Below are 19,075 nucleotides of genomic sequence, written 5' to 3'. Positions count from 1 at the left end.
AAGCAGTGGTATCAACGCAGAGTACTATCGACGATACGAAATGGCTTCGTCGCGTCTTTGCTCTGCTCGGACATTCCAAATTTGTTGATGCGCATCATCGATGCGAGAGACGTCGGTCGATCGGCCGTGACGCGTGCATTGCTGCAGGTTGTTATAGTGTATGACGTAACGCTTCTTATCGTATAAAGTTGCGAGGAGCTTATCCTGCCGCTTGCCGGGCGGCTTATCGCGCGTTGGACAGAACGGTAGATCAACGTGCGCGTCGTGAAGATGTTGCGGATACTCCAGATCGACCTCGAGAATATAATCTGTGGTTAAATCCGAAGCGATCGCGCTAACGTCAAAGTCAGAGATGTCATCGACCCATCGAAAATCGGCATAGGGCAACGGTTGACACATTGCCCAACCGTACAAGTTGTTTACATCGAAATACATCATGTACGACGATGGTTTCGATGGGTCGTAAGACGGCATGTACTTGTTATTGGCTCGCGCGTATCTGCCGGAACATTGGCTCAGGCCACCGCGTATTCCCCGTTCGATAAACATAACCATATCGATATCGGTAAGTAATTCGAACGTAATATTCGTATGTTTTAGCATCGCATCCCACGTGTATCCGGGAAGAGTATAATAATACGCGGGGTCGAGCCCGTAACTCTCGATACATTTGTTGCGAAAATTTTCAAAAACGTCGGCCAATAACAAGACATCCGTTTTTAAATACAAGTCGCTGTATTCGCCTAGCGTTCGAACGGAGAACCGCTTCCAAACGTTTTCGGCGTGCGCGTAGTCGCTCTCGGATACGGTGTCACCGGTCAAGGAACTATAAAATGATTCGCGCGGTGATAAACACGTATCGTGCAACCTATCGACACAGTCAATGTATTCGTATGGAAAGACACCTTTTCGCGTCAATAAATTGATCTCTTCGATCGATAAATTTTGAAATTTCGATTTTAAAATTTGAAGTTTATCGTTATTTAGAAACGATGTCAATTTTTCGGGACTAGTACTGAGAAATTTGTACGAATCGATGAACCGTAACTTACATCGCCAATCTGATTTTTCGGCGGTATCTTTAACGTGTTTCGTGAATGAAATATACTTTTCTTTCGTTATCGGTAGTACGTTGATCGAGCCTTCGAACGCGGTAGCTATTTCCTCGATGATAAAATGTGAATCGTAACCGGATAAATTGTGAAATACTATGGGAATGCAAAAAGAGTCTTTATAATTTAAATTGCAGTTTGAATGCGCGGGACCTCGATACCGCCCGGTAAGATGGCAATGATCGCGTACACGCGTGTCGTCTTGCGCGAACGGTTTTTCGCAAATATGACAGTGTGTCGCGCTGTGAAACTTTTCCCGCTCATCTCGCGTTAAATTTATCATGGGGACATTCGTGGTTAAAATAATCTTTACGCGTTGCGCTAAATTTTTTAATTTTTCCACGAACCACGAAACGCAATTGGTACTACGGTGAGAATGATACGCGGATAACGATTCATCGTACGAACAATGTACATAATAAGCTACGCTAAATACTTGATGATGCTGAAACGTGTACGTAGACGCCATGGGATCACCGTCGGTCTTCCTCAGCACGCACTCCAAGTCGGCGTATACGACGAAGGGAAGTCGCTCCTTTCTGTTGTAGTTGTTGAACGCGAGCCACTTGTCTTTATCGCTCGGTAACCGGATAGCGCACTCGTTCATTTCTCGGCAATCTACAATGTGCGACTGCAACTTATCGTCCGATCTAAAATAGTGTAAACATCTGTAAAAAAAAGAAATAATTAATTTTTCATTCGTATATTTTATATATATTGCATTTTTATTAAATATACGTACCGATCGCAGATATATTGTCTTCGTTTGCCACAACTCAATTATGAGCTCACGAGGCGGGATAAATTCTTGATCCACGCAAAATGTCCGACGTCTTGCGAATCTTGCATGTACAGCAAGTTGACGTGTCTATCCTTCTTTTGTTCGCTCAAACGTATCGGGACAATGTTGTTTTCTTTCTCGATGCAGTATACATTTATCGAAATGTTGTTGTAAAGTTCAAATTTTTTAATTTGACTCAATGTCATCGGAAACTCAATGTCTTCGAGATTTAACACTGTCGTATAATGTGGATATGAAGATTCCCGTTCCGCGTTTCTTTCAGCTGGATGTAGAGCGGCGATCACCGCCCACGCGAAACACGCATTGTCTTTGGATTGCACGTTTATTACCGCTCTCTTCATTGTTATTTCTCGCGGTAATTTAATATGACACCCCGCGCGCATTGGATTATATTTATTTATATTTACAATTATATATATAAATCGAGAATTCGCGACAAAGCCCACCCGCTATCGCGTTCTTGAAATTCTTCGAGCGAGGCAAGCGTGGGCTCGACGACGCGTCGCTCGTACCACTCGTGTAAATCGGACGTGCGAAAGAGTTCATAGTTTCTGGTATTTACACTTTTATTTGCGCTCTTATCACCCGACACGAATTCACCGTTGAACACAGTGTTCACTTTCACGTTATTATGTCTTTCCATAACTTTTTGCACGTGTTCGAGCACGATGTCTTTGGCGTCCTCGAGAAATTGTCGCGGTTCGATATAATCTGCGTTAATCACCGCACCGGTCAGTATACAGTTTTCGAACGCGGTATCGATCTCTCGCCAAACGAGTCTTTCCGCGGTATTGTCACCACTGTAATCACCACCGCTGTGTATAAACCGTCTCTCTAATCGAGTCCTCGCACCCTCGAGTCGCGCGATTCTAACCACCAAAGATTGTCGAACTCCGATCGAGAGTCGCGGACGCTTGACACGACTGTGTTCTTCCAGCTGTTTGATAAATTCCTCGCATCGCTGCGCCCACGCGAAATACTCGCCCAAGGTAGCGACTCGACGCGACAGCTCCAACAGGTCGCGTTCGGTTTGCTCGGTGTTTTCCATGTTTTTATTATTATTATTTTTCACACTTTTTATGCCAATGTTTTTTTACTGTGTGCAAATTGGGCACATATTGCACGGAAAGATCTGATACATCGGAAGTCTGCAATTGGAGCAGGACCGGCCACTTATCACGTCGTATATCTCAATCATAAAAATTTACAAGTACCCGCTGTACCTCTTTCAGTCGATATACGGACCGTAAGCTTTCAAATCGCATACTGAGTTTTTGACACCCTTCGTTCTTCATTATATATTTTTAATCTATCGCGTTATGGTATCGCGAAACGTATTCCGACAAGCGATACGATAAACGGCTCTTCCTGGAAAAAAAAGATGAAGAGACCACTGCGATGGTTCTATTTTGTTTATAATAAACTATAGCAGCCAGACATCGGCGCTAGCCTTATCATCTTTCTACGAAATTCAACAATGCCGCACGTGCAATAGTGCAGTGTGAGATGATATTTGTTTATAATGTTTATAAATTCTCGAGCAGCCGGACATCGACACTCGCCCTTTGTAATACACCGCGCTGCGGCATCGTACCTTCGCGTTCCCTCTTCCCCGCGGCCCCCGCGCCTACCGTTCCGCCGCGGTCCCCTCCCCCTCTCCGCGGACCCCGCGCCTACCGTTCCGCCGCGGTCCCCTCCCCCTCTCGCGGACCCCGCGCCTACCGTTCCGCCGCGGTCCCCCTCCCCCTCTCGCGGACCCCGCGCCTACCGTTCCACCGCGGTCCATCTTCCCCTTTCCACGGACCCCGCGCCTACCGTTCCGCCGCGGCCCCCCCCCGCGTGACGTCATTCTCACCCCCATGACATCATTCCCACCCCCGTGACGTCATACCCACCCCCTGACGTCATACCCCCCCCCGTGACGTCATACCCTCCCCGTGACGTCATTCCCCCGCGCCGGTTTCCCCTCGCCCCTCACCCCCCCTCAGAGGACCTGAGTTAGAACCCGCCTATAATAACTACTGTATACGACATTTGTCGTAACCGATTTAGGATTTCCCTCAATAAGATGTCCTTGATTGTTGAACTCATCAATCTTGACTTTGACACTTCCCCTTTTAATTGCTCTAAAGAATGCTACATAGAGTTGTTCATAAGCAAATACGGGATGTGGTAGATAAATTCCAATTTTTTCAAGTTTGTCCCGGAGATTTATTGATTGTTATAGCAAATGACACTCGAATAGAAAACTGTCTCCGTTTAAACCTGAACGAAAGTTCAAAGTTATTTGAAAAGAAATTGATTCTTGGCAGGAAGATAATCTACCCTCGAGCAGGATCAGTCAAAACCTCCGCATAAATGAGATTAGTTTTTAGATCAGTAACAATGAATCTTGTGTCATTGCAGAGTCCTTTCTTAGTATTCAAATTCTTTAATAGGATAATTGTAGCACTCACTTTTATTTTAAGTCGATGAACTGGCATTCCAGATCACAGAGTTTAAAAGCTCAATCGAAAAATTCAATTGCTCTTGTGGATCATCATCGGAGATTCCAGCGCAGATCATTTACCTCCCGATCATCGCGCGGACTATTACTGATATAAATGTGCGTGTCGTGGATCAGAACGGAAAACTAATCGATTTTCGCGGCGAAGAGATTACGGTTCGTCTGCACGTGCGGCGAAGACGATAGAAAGGCGCGCGATGCTCGTAGTGAACGGATCGAATGCGAGAAATGCGCCCATCGTCGCTATCGCGTCGCCCCTAGACGCGAAAAAAAGAAAGAGAGAGGGAGGAAGGTTAACCGCCTCTAACGCGACTTTCCTACGCTCTTTGGGCTTCGTCGTACCAAGAACTGTTTCTCCATAAAAACGGAATGTGCGACATTCTAAACATCGGCGGGGAGCCGATCTTCGACGATCGTATCGTCAAGATCGAAACTCACACATACAATCCTTACGCCAATACTACGTTTGGGAATAGCGACGAGATACGAATTCCTATACAACAGCAAGATCTGTACACATTACCGTGCGATAGTTTTCTCTACATAGAAGGTAGACTCGAGTCTAAAGAGTCGCCGAGTGCGCAAGAGGAAACCGCGTCGGTGACGAGGCTAGTGAACAATTGCGCGGCGTTTATATTCGAGGAGATTCGCTACGAGCTCGACGGTGTGAAAATCGATCGAAGCAGAAATGTTGGGATAACGAGCACGATTAAGAATTACGTGTCGCTGTCAGTTGAAAAAGGCAAGATATTAAAGAATGCCGGATGGGACTTATCGGCGGCAACTCATTCGTCAATCAACGATTTCAACTTTTGCGTACTTCTCAGCGTGTTATTAGGTTTTTGCGAGGATTACAAGCGTATTGTGATCAACGCGCGACACGAACTTATTCTGATACGAGCGCGTAATGATAATAATTGTATCATATCGCGCGAAACGTAAGAGCCTAAAATCGTTTTATTAAAGATACAGTGGCGAATGCCTCATATAATGTTAAACGATATTAATAAATTAAGGTTATTACGCACGTTGGATAGCGGACGATATCTGAGCGTCGCTTTTCGCTCGTGGGATCTGTTTCCGCTTCTACAGAGCACGACTAAACATTCGTGGGCTGTCAAAGCGGCGACGCAACTCGAAAAACCACGATATGTTATCTTCGCGCTACAGTCCGGAAAGAAGAACGTTCTATCCGAGGAGCCTTCTTTATTCGACGATTGCAAACTAACTAATGTCAAACTGTATCTTAATTCCGATTTTTATCCTTACGATGATATGAATTTAGATTTCGATAAGCGCAAAGTCGCAGTGCTATACGATATGTACTCGAAATTTCGAAGAACGTACTACGGATGCGAGAATAACGAAGCGCTCTTAAATCTGAATAAATTTTTATTCTACGGCCCGCTCGTAGTCATCGACTGTTCTCGACAAAACGAATCGATTAAAAGCGCCACCGTGGACGTTCGCATAGAGTTCGATTGCAAGGAGAACATTCCCTCTAATACCACAGGTTACTGTCTTATCATTCACGATCGAGTGGTGGAGTACAATCCGCTCACCAACGTTGTGCGCAGAATCGTATAAGCGCGATGATATTCAAAATATGAAGAGAGAATAATAGAGGCGCGCACTTCGAGTACCGCTAATAACGACGATGGACGCACCGATCTTCGTCGATCTTCAAGGTTTCGTAGTTAATGAGAAATTCGTCGCGAAAGAAGTAGTCGTGTTAAGAAATGGCGCGGAATTGACGCATCACATCTTTCGCCCACCGATGTCTTGGGATCTGCTAACGAGAGCGGAAAAATCGCGAGCGTATTGGTTGACATCTAATCATCATCAATTAAAGTGGAATGACGGACACGTGAATTACGGGTCGATGAAAAGACTCGTTCGGGACGTCGTATGCCGAGAATCTAGCCCCGATTCAACGATAAGAATCTACGTCAAAGGTCATGAGAAGAAAAAATGGCTGATCGAGATCTTAGGAAGCGTCGCCGACGATCGCGACGTAGCCGTCTCCGTCGAGACTATCGACGCTGATTACGAAAATATCGAACGTTTGGAAACTCTAAACGCTTCGCGGGCCTTTCGTTGCGGATATCACGCGAAGAATTGCGCGTTAGAGAACGCTTGTAAATTGCACGATTGGTGGTTCGAACGACGCGATCATTTGCGTAATATGTGCGATTGATTCTATATTATATTATTTTATATCTACTCGTTTGTATTATAAAGTATATCGAATTATTGTATATTATGCATTATGATATATTATATAGTATATATTATATAGCATATCGAGTCAATTATTTAATCTATAAATTTAATTATATTTTAAGCTTTATATAATGTATCGAATTTATTATCAATTATATAACCTATAAATTTGATCATTTATTTTAAGCTTTAATAAATGTATTCGTCATACTGTCGCAAAATACACGCTATACGAACGAACCGCGTTTTTCTTTTATCGCGGTCGCGTATCCTTTCCCATGATAATAGCTTACGCATCTTCTATTTTATAGATGTCCGTCAGAAAAGTGTTCGATTATCTAACTGACTAGTATTATTATAATAAAATTAAAATAAATCTATTTTATTTTGGTACTTTATATTAAACGTATATTTTTTTAAATAAATTTATCTTTACATATTAAACGAATACTATTTTTATCGCGAGCGCGTATTCTTTCGCGATAAGAGAGCGCCAACGCTTACTACGAAAGGCGCGAAAGAAGGATGGCGCGAGAACGAGAGGATGTCGAAGAAGGAAAGAAGAGCGAAAAGAATCGACGCTTCTCGTTTAATATATAGCATATATTCATAAAGAATCGCATTTTATAAATGCGCTCGTGCGATACACGAAATATATAAATATAAACAAAAATCAAATTTTATTAATGCGTAAAGTTACAGCTCGAAGAACGGCTGCGATTCGGGCTCGTAACCCTCCAATTGTACACTCGCCGGCGATTCATCCTCGTCGCCCATCGACGGTTCAGCCTCGTTTTCCATCGGCTGCGATTCGGGCTCCTCGCCGATTAACGGCGATTCGAGCTTCTCGTCGATCGCCTATCTTCGCGTTCGTGAAGCCTGTCGATTAATTCAGGGAAGTCGCGATCGCGAAACTCAAATTGCTCGGGGGCTAGCGCGACGTCGCGTCGGCGAGCGTCGCGCAACGCGCTGTGCACGCTTTACGCCTGCGCGAGCGTAGTCCTCGTCTTCGTTAATAAATCATAGAGCGATTCTCGCGCCGTTCTTATACAATCTTCTATCTGTTGTCTAAAGTAAAAAAGTAAAAAAATAAAAAGATTATTAAAAATTATAATTTATTATAAAAAGTATTATAAAAATTTTGATCGAATACTTACATTGAACGCGCGATATCGATGTCTCCATCCAACTGAAGTTCAGTCTGAACAAATCCGGACTGTTTTCGATAACGCCTCGCGTCTCCTTGCGCAAATCCGAGGGGAGATCTCTCAAAACGTAAGCCTTTATTGCAATTAAATCGCCGTTCACGTTAATATAATCGGCCGCGTTAATTATCTGCTCGATTCGTTCCATATCGAGCAGTTCGCGACCGATTTTAATTCTCGTTATTTCGCACCCCGCCACTTTGCTCTTATACCGTTTCGCGCTTCGTCGATTCGTCACTTTACTATTTCGCGAGCGAGAATACTTTGACGCTTCTCGAAACGATCTCGCGTTTATAAGGATCGACGCGCGGATGCCGCGGTACAAGCGGAGATAAAGAAGTAATAAAAATAGATTATAGAGGAAAATATATAACAAAGAATAATGCGATAAGAGGGATTTGAACGCCCGCTAAATAACGCGCATCCCAGATACGCGATGAATGTTTATCGTCGCCGGAAAGGGTACGTTTCTCTAATCGCTCGTCGAGTGTTCTTTTAGAGGATAAACGCATAATAAAAATAGAAATAATAAAAAAGTAAAACCACGAGAGGAACTCGAGCGTCCGTTAGATAACGCGCGTCCCGGACGCTCGACCGATATTCGCTCGTCATCGAAAGAGCGCGTCCCTCTAATCGAGGCGGACCGCGACTCTTTTTCGAACGAATCGTCGACGCATTTCCCCCTCCCCCACCCGCGTCGAATTCGCCGACGATAAAAATAAGCGTCTCGCCAAACGCGCAAATCAATCGCGCTCGGCGTCTCTCGATAGTTTCCCGCGTCTTTCCCCGCTCCGCGCGATGACTAACGTGAAGACGGTTCTTCTCGTCGCCGCGACGGCCGCCGCGCCCGTTGACTCAGAGAAGGCCGAAGCGCTCCGTTTCCTGCGCGCGTACGGTTTTCTAAAGGATGACGGAGAATCGCTATCGTCCGATAACGCGACATCTCTGCGTCGCGCTTTGTCGCTGTTTCAGGAATACTATCAATTATCAGGAAACGGCGAGTTAGACGCAGTTACGCTTAACCTTATACGCAAATCGCGATGCGGTCTCGCGGATATTCCCGATCGCGCGAAAATGGCCGAAAACGCGTCTCACGTGGAATTTTCAGGTAGCTAGCGAGGAACTCTCGCGAACGACCGAAGCGGTGTTCGCGTTATGGGCGGTGAATTCGTCGCTAACCTTCGCGCGCGACCCGCTGCGACCTGATATATTAATATTGTATCGAACGGGCGCGCACACTTACGCGAATCGCAGGAATATAGGCATTTGCCCGGCGACCTTCGACGGTCCCGGGGGAGCTCTAGCTCACGCGTTCTTTCCCTATGGAATGACCGATTTCACGTCAGAGGTACACGTTGACGATTCGGAACCATGGCACGTGTATCTAAATAAAAATCCTCCCAACACGCATCATTTTTTGCAAACGCTGACGCACGAGATTGACCACGCTTTGGGTTTACAACACAGCATGCGCAACGACTCGATAATGTTTCCGTATATACCTGATATCGAGAATCAATTTCCGGTTAAGCTGAACATAGAGGATATTCTGGCTATACAGAATCTGTACGGGTCTCACGACGACGGAAACTATCCAACGGCGACTCCCGCGACTACCACGGCGCCCGCTACGACGAGCGTCGCGCCAATCGACCCCGCGCGCGCGGATCTTTGCGCTTTACGGCGCGTGGACGCCGCGCTGATAATGAATCACCGATTATATATAGCTAATCGCCGTAATGTGTGGTCAATCGACGTGATCGAGAAACGCTACGGTAGGCCCATGACGTTCACGGATTACGCGGTGTTTCTCCCAGCGAATTTCACGCGCCTATCCGCCGCGTATCGAAGACCCTCGGGCGATCTCGCGCTATTCGCGGACGATTCGATCTACCTCGCGGAATATCCCAGCCTTAAACTAAAATCGGGTTGGCCGAGATATCTCCACGATATCGGACTTCCTCGAAATGTTAAGATTAACGCTGCGATAAACACGCACACGGGACGAACCTACGCGACCTACGACGACGACAAGGTAGCGGAGATCGACGAGTGCCACATGATAGTTATTAGACACGCTCCATTAAAAGATATATTTCCCGGAATACCGCCCGCGATAACGTCAGCCTTTCGATATATCGACGGCAATCTATATTTCTTCGCCAAACGTCAGTTTTACGCCTTTAACGAATTTACGAATATCGTAACGTCGGCGGGTCCTTTCGATCTACACGCGCTCGGTATCGAGTGTCCTACGGATGGGCTGCTAAGACAATTGCGCGATCTCCTCAGTCGCGTTTATCGTCTCAGCGACGCGACCGAGAGAGAGAGAATCGACGAGGAGGACGACTAGAGCGACTCTGCCGTCATTAAAAAAAAATAGAATATAAGAGAGGACGCGCGCGAAAGAGGAAGAAGCAATCTCTACGCGAATATATAAAGACCATCCATCAGTTAAGCGCTTCATTGTCGACGGAGAACGCCGAAGCCTACGAACGAAAAAAAACGAGCGATAATGTACGCGACAATGGGTGGGCCACCACAACAGCTGCACTCATTTGACAATCGATCGAAGCTAATCGAGCGAGACCGCGAGGATAGCGCGGGATATGCTAAAAGAGCTAAACAGGACAATGGGTAAGACTATTAAACGTTTATGCGAACTAATAATCCGCTAGCGTCGTTTCTCTTATCACCCGTATCCATTTTTAGACAAGATCGCGACCAAACGCCTAGAGCGACGCGGATGTTTCGATTGTGCGGCCGCTCAGAATCTTAGGAAGACGCTACCCATTGACCAAAACTGCGTACAAACATCTCGAAGTCAACGTTAACGTTAGTCAACCCTCTTTTGTGGAGATCGTCCTTGGAAATTGCCATGGCAAGGAGATGTCGCTAACGCTGAATATGTGGAAGAAACTGCTCGATCTACGATCTACGCTTCTATCATATTTTCGCTTCGACGAGCGCGATGAGGCGCGTTCTCCGGCGCCGATATATATCGAACAGTTAACGCTGCGATTCGGTAAACTCAACAATCTCCGAATACTTCGTCTCGAAACACCCAAGGTTCGTCTGGCTGTATCGAAGAGCATCGTTCTAACTATATTAAATCTAGAACTTTGCGTTAACCGCATCGTTACATCTTTAAGCGGTTTAACCGCGCATGTGGATAACAAGCTGATTCGTTTTCTCGATATCGCGGCAGGCGCTCACGATTCGGCGCTTATTCCCGCCATGATACGCGATAACGAGAACTTCGACCGCAACGATATCGTCGATTGCGAGCTGCAGGCTCTGCTCTTCGGAGAATCGTGATACGCTTATTCGCGTACTCGTATTATCACATTATTAATATATTAAAAATATTGTAAAAGGAAACAATAAAAACGCTCTTCCTCTTGTGTGAAAAAACGATCTCTCTTTATTCCACGACCTTTCAACGATTCGCCATCTCGCTCGAGCGATAAGCGTGCTCGTATCGCCGCTAACCGTTCCTCTCGCCGTCTCCCTCGACGCCGAATACCCGGCGTCCGCTCGCGGATCGCGCGCTAGAAGCGACGCGCGTCCTTAAAGAATCGCGATAGCGGATCGCGCGCTAAAAACGGCGCGAGAGATCGCCGTCGCCTTCTTAAAGAACGAGTCGCGTCAAGGTCGAATCGCGCCGGGAGAAACCGCGACCTCGATCGAATCGAGCGTCATCTCCCGGGCGATCTCAGTGATTTTGTTGGGCGTCTAGATAGGCCGGCGCTAACTCACTTTCATGAGAGCGAGAGAGATGGATAGAGAGATAGAAAAGGATGGAGATATGAGTTAGAACAGTTTGTCGACGACCGAGGGGGGACGTGCAGACAGGGGGAGAGGAGGGGAGGTACGTAGGGCGAGTCGGTAAGCGCGACCCCCGATCGAGCCGAGCGCCATCTCACGGGCAATCTTAGCGATTCCTACCCGCTCCCTCCCGTGACGTCACGCGCTCCCCCGACCCTCCCTCGCCGCGCTTCCCGTCTCGTCCTACATACCCCCTCCTCTCCTTCCTGTCCGTACTTTCCCCCTCGGTCGTCTACAAACTGTTCTAACTCATATCTCCATCCTTTTCTATCTCTCTATCCATCTCTCTCGCTCTCATTGTAAAAGTGAGTTAGCGGCGGCCTATCTCACCTACTCGATTCCCATACAGAGGTATTTAGATATTAAATTAATTTTTGGAAAATCGGACAAGTAAATGTCCGATTTTCATTTATTCGGACAGACATTGTCCGAATAAATGAAAATAGTTATTATATCTACTTAGGTATGAAATAAAAATTAAATTCCATATATAAACTTTAATTTTATAAATTATTTAAATTTTTCTATATAGTATATTACATTAATATATGTTATTAATATTATATATTAATATGTTATTAATACAAATATCAGAAAATGAATATAATATATCAACTGTCTTGTGAATATAATATATCAACTTGTAACGGGGTCACTTTTCGCGAGTGCATGGATAAACTCGGTCGGGATCAGGGCTCGTGAAAAGGTGAGACACACGAAAGATTTAGATATTGTCTTTATTTGCCTCTTTCGGCAATGGTCGTTTTACAATAGTGAGCGCGCGGCGGCTGATGTAACGCGCTAGATATAATGCGCGTAGATTATTCGGCGCGTGATGTTCGATATATCGAACCGCTTACAATATTCGTAAAGCCGTGTTTATTTTGACGGTACGTGAAACGCGCAAGAAATTGGGCGCGGTCGGTCGGCGCGTGTACGGCAAGGCCGTGTTTATTTTGACGGCGCGCGAGACGCGCAAGAAATTGGGCGCGGTCGGTCGGCGCGTATACGGCAAGGCCGTGTTTATTTTGACGGCGAAAATGAAATATTAGGCGGCAGGTATTTCGGCGCGATAATTATAATTCGCTAGTATTAATGTGGTCGCGGGATTAATCGCGTGTTCCCAGTGGTCGGGGAATGCGAGCGGAGATCGAGTACCCTCGACCGGGCGGAGAACTCTCCGTCCCTGCTTCCGTTCGCGGAATTGAAGATAGCGTGGCGGAGTCGAGAAAACTCGACGGGGCAGCGAACTCGCAAACCCACGGTCCGGCTAGCTGGAGCGGTCGAATGATAGACCGTAGTCGAGGAGAGCGGCGAACACTCCGCTCTCGTTGAGTCGGTCGGATTTGTGTCAGGAGTTCGGAGACTGCACGGAAGCCGAGAATGCTCGGCGGAGGCTGCGAACTCGTCAACCTCACGTTCCGTCGTTGCTACGATTTTCAGGATCGGTTCTGGTATCTCGGAGCGTACTGCTCGAGCGGATTCAGGAATCGTTCTGGTCCCGAGATGCCGAAACGCTGTCTTCTTATACCCGAGCGTCTATCGGTAATTGCGTCGTTCGCCCCCGGGTGGGGATAACGACGCGTTGTTTTCGGCGGGTAAATTACGGTAAACGCGTCGCTTCCCCTGAGCGAAACGACGCGGAGTTTCGGCGGGTGACGCTCGGGATCTTCCGGCAGCGCTCGGCGATGCTCGGTCTTCGGCGTAACGGCGGCCGTATAACGGCCGTATGGTTGTTTATCACAACCGCGGTTTTGAGATATTAAAAAGGGCGCTAAGCGCCTCTGCCACTGCCCGGCTGGTGTTCGCCGGGCGGCAGACTTCCGGCTGGCTACGTGCCGGGTAACGATGGGGGGTGCATCGTTACAAACTTTTACGTCATTTTCGGGTTTTATAAGACCTAGTTTAGGACATTCAATTGATCATTTTGTGACCAAAATTCAGCATTATTTTGTCATTTGGGTTTGAGATCCTTTAAATTCATTTAAATGCACCATTTTATATGGATGGCCAAAAGCTGCAGATTCTGCTCGGTTTCTGCTACCAATCTGCCGTCAGTTTGCGCGCGCGCAGATCCTGCTCGATTTATGCCATCAATCTGACGTCAAATCATGTTAGCAGATCCTGCTCGGTTTCTGCTGCCAATCTGCTCTCAGATTCTGTGAGTAGGCTCTGCTGGCAGATCATTAGCCTAATGCGGACATAACAGATGCCAAATTGCTAACAAGAGCTGAGGAAATCTGTTGCCAATCTGCTGGCATATTGCGCGCATTTTGCTTACTAGGATATTTTTTCCCATTATTTCTTCGTTGATACATAGGATATCCATTCACATTAATATTAATTTCATCTAAAAATTTTTTTGAAAAACATTTTGACCATTTTCCATCGTCCTCAATGCAAGGATATCTCTGAGAGGGGTCACCACATGGTCCATGAATTATGTGCCTCAGCACTTTGGTGAATTCGATTGGATGCACTAGTGCGCACTGAGTGCGCACTCTTTCGATATTTAGTATTCGATTGGCTTGCCCTGTACTGGTTCAGAATTTTATGTGTACTCGGTTGATAGTGCACTAAAAACATGTGCTAGTGAAAATGTGTTCGACTGAACTGCATTATCCCAGTGCAGTGTTATTTGTACGTTCGGTTGAAATACATTGCACTAGTGCAGAAGGCACTGAATTGCACTGAGATTTTCGACAGTGCAGTTCAGTGCAAATTTGAATATTCTGATAAAGAGGTATTATCACACATAATTTCAATGTATAGTTTAAATATTTATTATATTATTTCATATTTAAAGTATCTCTCTTTTATTTAGTTTCAGCGACATTTTCGTTTAAAACGAAATACATTTGATAATACATGATATGTACGTAAACTCCGAAATTTTTCATGCAGCACAAGGACATGGTGGACGCAATGTTATAAATAGTGATACACAATTATTTTTACTTTTATGGTATATACATATATATATTATGTATATATTTCTTATTATATGCTTATGTAATATTGCTCATATTTATCTAATAATAAACGTGTACTTTTCTCACACCAAGTACTTAGTTCGCTTTCTCTCTTTAGTACTGGTACTCTCTGTACATGTATCCATTTTTTTTTTTAAATCTGTAATAACATATAAAGTATAAAATATAACATACTTGAAGCTATAATTATACAAAAATATATGTTACACAATATGCAATGAAGATATTAATAGTGTGCACAAATTCAATTCTTAAAAAAATTTATAAACTACTGTAAACTACTGTAAGTAAAATGTTATGAAATAGTAACATATATATACATATATATATATATATATATATATATGTATATTTTAATAGTTTATTTTATTTCTGTTTTACATACTTTGTAATGTTTTACTTTCCTTCTGGATGGTTCAAGCTCGGAGGTTAACGTATAAAGAAACTTGGGTGTATTTTTTTCTTTTTTAGTATTAGAGAACTTGATAGTCAAAACTGTAAAAAAAACAGAGAGAACTGATGTAATTCAAACAGAAAACGAATAGAATGCGCAAAAACACGTTTAAATGTATTAATGTTTTACTTTTTTATGTTGATTACTGTAGGTTTTTCTCTGCTCTCTTGATTACAGGGCCAATTTCACCAAGTCCGGTTAGATGAACCAACGGTTAGCATTCATATCATTTCAGTTGGAACCCTGCTAATTTTAACCGTCGGTTCATCTAACCAGACTTGGTGAAATTGGCCCTACAAGTCGCATATTGCACACGTGGGCACCACTAAAGAAGTTACTAAATGCACTATGTTGGGATCAGTGTCTAATCGCTCCCAGGTCAGAGCAAATAACCGCACTCGGGTCAGTATTAAACTACGCGCTCCAAACATGTGCGTCTGGTAACAAAAAGTTACTAGCCACTGAAACGGAGCGAGTGCACATCAATCGAATTCGCCATAAGTTCTGGATATCTTTCTTCGTCAGGAATTTCAGCCCATACCATTATGTCAATGATTTCTTGAAATTGGGGTTTGTTTTCATCACTCAACATTGCAAGTAAATGCAAATATGGAAGCTCTCTTTTTTGGAACTCAATCACCTGCATAGGCTATGTCATTCCCAAAAATTCTATTTTGGTTTAAATCCTTCTTATAATTTCTTTGACATCCAAGCTGAATGTTTTAGCGACCAGGTCGATACTCTATTAAGTATCCATCAAATTGTCCTTAATTTCAGTACATTGAGGATTACATCCCCTCCCTCCTTCCTCCTCCTCCCTCCCCTCCCACTCCCTCTTCCTCTCCCTCTCCCTCTCCCACCCTCTCTCTCTCAGACCCATCGCGTATAACAAACAACTGATCGCACACGCTCTCTCTCTCTCTCTCTCTCTCTCTCTCTCTCTCTCTCTCTCTCTCTCTCTCTCTCTCTCTCTCTCTCTCTCTCTCTCTCTCTCTCTCTGTCTGCCTTTCTCTTTTATATCCATCACATGTAGCAAACAGCTGATCGTACACACGTTCTCTCTCTCTCTCTCTCTCTCTCTCTCTCTCTCTCTCTCCCTCCCTCTCTCTCTGTCTGCCTTTCTCTTTTATATCCATCACATGTAGCAAACAGCTGATCGTACACACGCTCTCTCTCTCTCTCTCTCTCTCTCTTTCTCTTTCTCTCTCTCACTCACCGACTCTTACCTTGTATGTAGAGATTCGTTGCCCTCATACAACTCAATAAGTAATATTTCCGTATGACACAACGAGTAACTAGCAAACTTTTTTTCACTCATAAATTGTATCACTTATCGAACTTTTACGAATTAATCCACGCACTTTATCGATAAACTGAATTTATTAACGATTATAACGGTTAATCACAATCTACTGATTACTACTAATTAATTATTAAAATAACTCGAAGAAAGAAACACGTTATTTGATGCGGGGACTGCGTGATGACAACAAGCAGGTTATATCAGTACTAGCGTTGTCGGCTGCCGGCTGCCGAATGACTGAATGTATCACATTACGCATTACACGTGATCGACGCGGACGCTATTATGTATCCTGTGATCGGCTAAAGCCTCCGCATCGAATAATTATTTTTGTGTCCTGAATCCCCCATTACACACAATACTTCCTACATTTTAGGATACATCCTGTATATGAATGATTAGAGATAAAAGAAGCCTCGCGAGAGAGACTTCGGAACTCTTTAATGTTAGTCATCTCGTTTGCTCTTCATTCGTTCTCGCTCTCGCTTTCGACGACTTTCCAGCAGCGAGAATCTTTCCTTATTTATAATATATAAACATCATATACAATAAAAACTAAAATTTTTATTTTGCATTTTATCAATTTGAAAATAATTGTAATGCTTTGATAAGATTTATGCGATTAAAATATGGCATCAAACGCGACATAAATGGGATATATCGTACATTTACATATATCATACGTTTATATATTATACATTATTTTTTTAATAATAAATAAATATTAATAAATACAAATAAATATTTAAAAACAGAAAATAAATCTTAGAAAATTTGGACTCAAAATCTAGTTTCCAAAGTGATAGAGTGATGAACACTTTCTCTTGGATTACTGCGTATTGTTAAAATTTATGTCAACGCTATCAGTATACTTATGTAACATATAACTTTCTCGCATAAAACTTTATAAAGTCTCTTTGTTTTTAGATTTAAAATATCATTTGTAATTACTCAAGATGCTTTTGTTCAAGGGTAATAGATAAAGAAAAAAATATTTTTTTGTGTATGTTATTTTGTATTAGAGAAAGAAACTTATTTTATTTATCGTACTCAACATTATAAAGATTACAAAACTATACATAATAATTAATTTTGTTTTACAAGGATTGTTTTATTCACTACAATTTTTACAATTTACAAGTTTTACTCTAAAATATAAATTTAGTTTCCTAAAGTCTAAAGTTATTATTTATTTCTCTTTTCTTTGCAAGAATAATATTTTACATATGCGCATAAAATAATTTTAATGCTTATAAAAAAAGATATCAATATAATAACATATATTGTACATATATAATATACATTATACAAATATTTTACATAGATGATATATGCATAAAATGATTATAATAATTTTGATAATAAACCGTTCATAATACGTATTAAAATAAAGAAAATCACGCGTAGCTAACAAAAAATATTAATAAATCTATAATATTTTCGTATTTTTTATTAAAACGGCCGATTGATGTATGTCCATGCTAGATCCATAATTGTGGATCTAGCACTGACATGCACTAATCAACCGTTTCACCATGGCACCGAAAAGTGAATCCAGCCGCATAATTCCGCCGGCTCTAAAATGATCCAGTTAGTGCCGCTGTACCGGCTAGAGAAAGCGTTACAAGAAAAACGGCGGCGTGGCCTCTCTCAAGTTCTCTCTGGCGATAATATAACCAACTTGTCATGATTCGAGGAATTTTGGATTATTTTTTAATATTTACAATTTCTTAATCATTTTTTGTGGATCTTATAAATAAAATATTTGCAAATATAGAGAATGTTAACATAGTTGGACCTTCCTTTTCGTATGCAGCTGTTACAAAATTAAAAAAAAAGTTAAAATTTAAAAAACTGTTAAAAACTTTATTAAGCGATGACCTGCACTTATTGATATCATTTAGAGCACCACCACGCATGCGCGTACCTCGGGCATGTAAAATGACGGATCTTCAATTAGGTACATAGACATAGTCATGGACATAGTATATCTAGACCGAGCGTTTGTCTTTATTTAAGAAGTTGGCGTAAAGATGCACGTAGAAGAGAACATACTCTGTTTCGTACCCTTTGTGTTCTCTCTCGCTCGCACGTAGCTTGATGAAAGAGAGCGCTATTCTATGTGCGAGCGAGAGAGAACGCAAGGAGCACGAAAGAGAGTATGTCCTTTTCTACCTGCATCTTTACCTGCACTCCTTAAATAAAGGCAAACGCTCGATCTAAATATACTATGTCTATGATTGGGTATATCGCCAGGAGGCCTATTAGCAATCCAGATATATAGATCAGGGTATTGATCATATAACTTTTCCCGTAGGGCGGAGAAGTAAAAAGTGAAAAATTTTGTTATTGATTTCAATGCTAATATTTTTCACATTTCCGCTCTAAAGTAAAAGTTACATGATATCAAAATATAAATCATTCTAAAGAAATTTGTAATGACGGAAATCAAACAACCCCTTCGTATTTCTCAGTTAAAAGACCAATTGCCTAAAGAACACTGAAAAAAAGATGAATGCTAGATATTTAAATTCGTAATTAATCAGCAACGCAGATGTTCAATTAATTTTCGGATAATGAAATCTTTATATACTGATGAGGAAGTTCAAGCCATAGTAAGTCGCGAGGGCGAACAAATCTTGACTTTAA

At 43.0% G+C, this 19,075-nt stretch overlaps 3 protein-coding genes and 1 pseudogene across 3 annotated transcripts; 3 read left to right on the top strand and 1 right to left on the bottom strand.

Moving 5' to 3' along the window:
• Positions 1–24: 24 nt before the first annotated feature.
• On the bottom strand, positions 25–2,297 carry LOC138942150 (uncharacterized; annotated as a pseudogene).
• A 2,492-nt stretch (positions 2,298–4,789) lies between these two features.
• LOC138942149 (uncharacterized) lies at positions 4,790–5,362 on the top strand. Its single transcript, XM_070312202.1, has one exon. It carries the CDS (start codon positions 4,790–4,792, stop codon positions 5,360–5,362), a length of 573 nt encoding a protein of 190 aa, XP_070168303.1.
• Positions 5,363–5,410: 48 nt separating this feature from the next.
• LOC138942148 (uncharacterized) lies at positions 5,411–6,007 on the top strand. The gene has a single exon (XM_070312201.1). It carries the CDS (start codon positions 5,411–5,413, stop codon positions 6,005–6,007), a length of 597 nt encoding a protein of 198 aa, XP_070168302.1.
• A 3,168-nt stretch (positions 6,008–9,175) lies between these two features.
• On the top strand, positions 9,176–10,201 carry LOC138942147 (stromelysin-2-like). Its single transcript, XM_070312200.1, has one exon. It carries the CDS (start codon positions 9,176–9,178, stop codon positions 10,199–10,201), a length of 1,026 nt encoding a protein of 341 aa, XP_070168301.1.
• Positions 10,202–19,075: the final 8,874 nt, after the last annotated feature.

The sequence above is a fragment of the Polyergus mexicanus genome, unplaced genomic scaffold, assembly GCF_030449975.1.
Source record: "Polyergus mexicanus isolate NDT 795.1 unplaced genomic scaffold, iyPolMexi1.0 SCAF_21, whole genome shotgun sequence".
Taxonomy (NCBI): domain Eukaryota; kingdom Metazoa; phylum Arthropoda; class Insecta; order Hymenoptera; family Formicidae; genus Polyergus; species Polyergus mexicanus.
Note: the sequence above shows the minus strand (reverse complement) of the source record. Positions and strands in the feature narration are given on the sequence as shown.